Source organism: Trichechus manatus, unplaced genomic scaffold (assembly GCF_000243295.1).
Source record: "Trichechus manatus latirostris isolate Lorelei unplaced genomic scaffold, TriManLat1.0 scaffold00278, whole genome shotgun sequence".
In the NCBI taxonomy this organism is placed as follows: domain Eukaryota; kingdom Metazoa; phylum Chordata; class Mammalia; order Sirenia; family Trichechidae; genus Trichechus; species Trichechus manatus.
Window position 1 is genome coordinate 1287416 of NW_004444214.1, and position 3778 is coordinate 1291193.

General features: G+C 38.3%; 1 protein-coding gene across 1 annotated transcript in view; it reads left to right on the forward strand.

The window, feature by feature from the left end:
• RTTN (rotatin) overlaps window positions 1-3778 on the forward strand; it is a 185588-nt gene that overhangs the window by 64385 nt on the left and 117425 nt on the right. Inside the window, 4 exon segments of the mRNA XM_023725021.1 lie at window positions 1003-1099; window positions 1748-1816; window positions 2114-2302; window positions 2939-3178. Coding sequence (XP_023580789.1) covers window positions 1003-1099; window positions 1748-1816; window positions 2114-2302; window positions 2939-3178 — 595 coding nt within the window.

Sequence of the window (3778 nt, forward strand, 5' to 3'; positions counted from 1 at the left end):
GCAGCAGGGGGGTGGCAGGTGGGGTTGGATGTGCATTGCCAGTTTCGGGTGGGGCAGGGCTGTTTAGAGGAGGAGGAGGGCTCTTACTGCGGTTCCTTGGTGGACAGGGTGGCCACGGTGGGGGTGGTTCATGCCGTTTGTCACCAGGAGGGCAGGAGGGAGGGTGCACGTGCTCCTCTGATCACTGGGTGTGGGTGCTGGGGCACTCTGTGTAGGCTGCAGCCAGGAATTGGGACCTGACCAACCCCAATCAAGTATGAGAAGGGATGGGGCTGCATGGAGTCTGGTTGGGTAGGGGACCTCCTGCTGACACTCTGTGGATCTACTACTCCGTGTGTGCCACCCACCCTAATGGTTGGGTACTGTCGCTGGTGAGTGGTCTTGTCTCTGGTTCCTGGCTCCTTCACTGCTCTGTGGTCGCCAGCATCCCTGGAGCTCTCTCCTGCTTTCCTGTACTTTCCTTCTTAGATCTGGTTCCTGTCCTGCTCACCTTGCTTCACTCTGGGTTTGTCTGTACAGTTTCTCTGTTTCCTGTTGGGAATTCCGTGAAGTTTCCTTCCTGTGCTCCTCATCTGGGATCACTACTCGCTTTGTCTCAAGATAGCCATGCTGCTGTGGTCTGGCTGGCAGGGCATCTCTGAGCTATAACGGTCCTTGTTCACTGTTTTTGTTCAGTTTCTTCCTCCAAATGGTCTTGTATCTAGTTCTTCATCATTCCCTTTGGTGCTCAGGATTCCAGGATTGTCATCTTTATCTGTTTCACTTGGTTTCTCAGGTCTTTGTTGCAGGGGTACGGCATGATGTGTCTGACTAAGCCATCATCTTGGACTGTTTCTCACTATTGTTTAGTTTTAAGAAGACATCAGGAATACTTTTGGTTTAAAGTTTTTAAAAGATTATCTCAGTGCAGTAGTTTCAGAAAGTTCAGAGATTTTCAATTTAAGGTCTGTTCTTTTTAAAAGAAAAATATTTCCTAAAGGTATGCTTCTTTATATTCCTCAGTTTCCTTGATATTCCACGAAGATTGTGCTGTTGTGATGGAAGTAGGAGCATTGTTTTGTCTTCTATTATTTGATGAAGTATCAAGAATGGACATATGGTGAGCTATGAGAATTTTAAAAGTCTTTTAAAAAATATTTATCTAAGGTTACTGATGCAGTCGTATAGCAGTGCATGGAAATTTCTGACTTAATGAGGCCGATTATGCTTTCCATGCTAGACTTACATGGTATGCTTTTTGGTTTGAGTAAGCAGTATTAAAAAACCCATTTGCTCAGAAGGTCACCCTGAAATTCTGAACACTACTAAGTACAAATTAAAAAATTACTAGTGTTTTGTTTTTAATAAATTTTTAATATATATCCTTGATTTTATGTGCTTTTCTTTTAATATTTGATTATTCTTATAAAAAGTAAGCATCTTTGGGAAGATATTTAGGATCATAATATCTAATTAACATAGATCTTGAGCAGGCTTAGTGGGAGAAGGTCACACAGACTTCACCTGCCACTGCAATGGCCACATTACAGGAAACACTTATTATAGAGACTCATTTTTAAAAAGGCATACTCTACTTTTCGTAAGCAAATCCAAGTAGTAGCAGACTGTGCTGTAAGTATACTAAATGATAAAACCACTTGCACCTCTTGGTTTGAGTTTGTCAAGGAACTGAAGCGACTTGTTTTGTTAGACAGAAGTGTGGTCTACTCAGCTGTTTCTTTCCTTTTGTTTCTCTCTTATGAAATAGGTCTGTTAATCCTTCCAATAAACCTTCTTTGCCATCAATCTTCAGTTTGCCTCTTTCAGTTATTAGAAGGTAAAGTATATATTTCTCTGATTTTCTTGAAGGATAAAATATCATTACGGAAAAGATAATCAAAATCTATAATTTGTCACAATTTTCATTTAGCATTTAAATCACATAATTTCTAATGTTTTTATGCAAAATTTATAATGATGTTTTGGTGATTTCAGTAAGCCTTCCTCCTTTGCCCCCATCATACTTACATCACCAGTTATTAATTTTATACTGTCCAAATCTGTAGAATTAACACCTGCATGCCCTTCACCCTAGACTTTGAAAGTCTGTAATTATTTGTATCCATTTTCTTAGGTATCATCTTCCAGTACATGTCCATGGCCATCATGCTGTGAGTCCTTACTCCATAGTCTTGCCTTTATCTGCTGACTGTTTGGCCTTGAAGCCAGTGTCAAATATGTTAAGAGTGGCTTGGAACCTGTCGTGGTATCATGGGATTGACAACCTGTTGAAGCAAATGAACTCGGAAACTAAAATCCAAGAGTAAGATATTATGCTTAGTTGAAAGAGCATTCACATTTAATTAATTAGGTAGACTTTGCCTTTTCTTTAGGTTAAATCATTCTTGCACTTGTTTTATTATTGGATTCTGCTTTTTAACTGAAGATTATAATTTTTTACTTTGTGTTAAAGATTACATGTTTTTATTACTGTAAAAAATGAATCAAACAAGGAAATTTAAATTAAAAAGCATTGTATTGTATACTGTTTTACAGATTATATAAAGTTTGGCCAGTTAATCAATGTAAATCACTAGGCAAAGTATACTAGATTAGAGTAAAAGCTCAGTAAGTATTATGTATAATATTGTTATCATTACTGTGATAAAGATAATTACTTTGGAATATCTAGAATTTCTTAAACAAAATTTTAGTCTGTCTGCACGTTCTTATATGAATAAAAATATATTTCTGTAAGTAGGAACAAGTCCACATGGGACACTAGTAAAAAGCTCTAATATTAAAGATGTACACCAGTTTTTGATCTGCTGTGAGTCAACCTTTAATTAAAAGAAACTGAAGATAAGCCACATGTTTTGGAGAGAGTTTATCATATGATAAAAACACATGTGAGCTTTTGTTTAAGGAGCTTTATGTTGCTCTCTCTCTCTTTTTGAAGATTTTTAGGTACATTAAAGTTATCCACAGAGGACACCCTTACCCTGAAGATAACACACACAGCCAGTGGGCTGCAGGATTGCCTCCATTCCATTGTTCAGGCTGCAGCCCACAGGGAGGTCAGGGCTGCTGTCACTAGGATGAGTTTTTATCTTCTGAATGACAGACTGTCTTTAAAGAGTGGCACTGGCCCGTGTAGGGTTACCTTGAAGTCCTTGGCTTGGCACACGGCACTGAACAGGTCAGTGTAAGCTCATTGCTGCCAGTTTCATAGACCTCAGTTGAATTGTATTTGGGTTTGTCTCCACACCTTTGAAGATTAGAGTATGTATTCTTACTATGGCTATAATGAGAGAAATGTGTTTTTATGGAAAGAACTCCGGGATTTTTAATATCTGTAATAAAAATCTAAAAACAGCAAAAAGGAATTTTAGCTTTATCACTTTATTTTTGAAGGAATTATTAATAAGTTTATAGCAATTTTATTTGTTATCTTATCTCACAAAAGTAAATACTTAGGTGAGGACATGGATGAAGCAAACTGCAAGTTTATCCCTGCCTGTGTTATAGGTGAAGTGAGACATCAGTGGTCTGGTACACCTGCAGCAGACTTTTTTATTTTGTTTTGCTTTGTTCTTAGGTAAATTATCTCATTTTTCCTTTTACTTTGAATTTCATGAAGTTGATTGCCATGTGTAGGTCCTCGAGCACCTACTGGGAAGGCCCTAGCTTATCAGTTGAACAAGTTGAACTGGTAGCCCTGGCTGCATTTGAAACAAACATGACTGATGATTCCTACAAGCAGCTTTTCATCTTGGTGTCCATGTGACCTTAGTTTAAA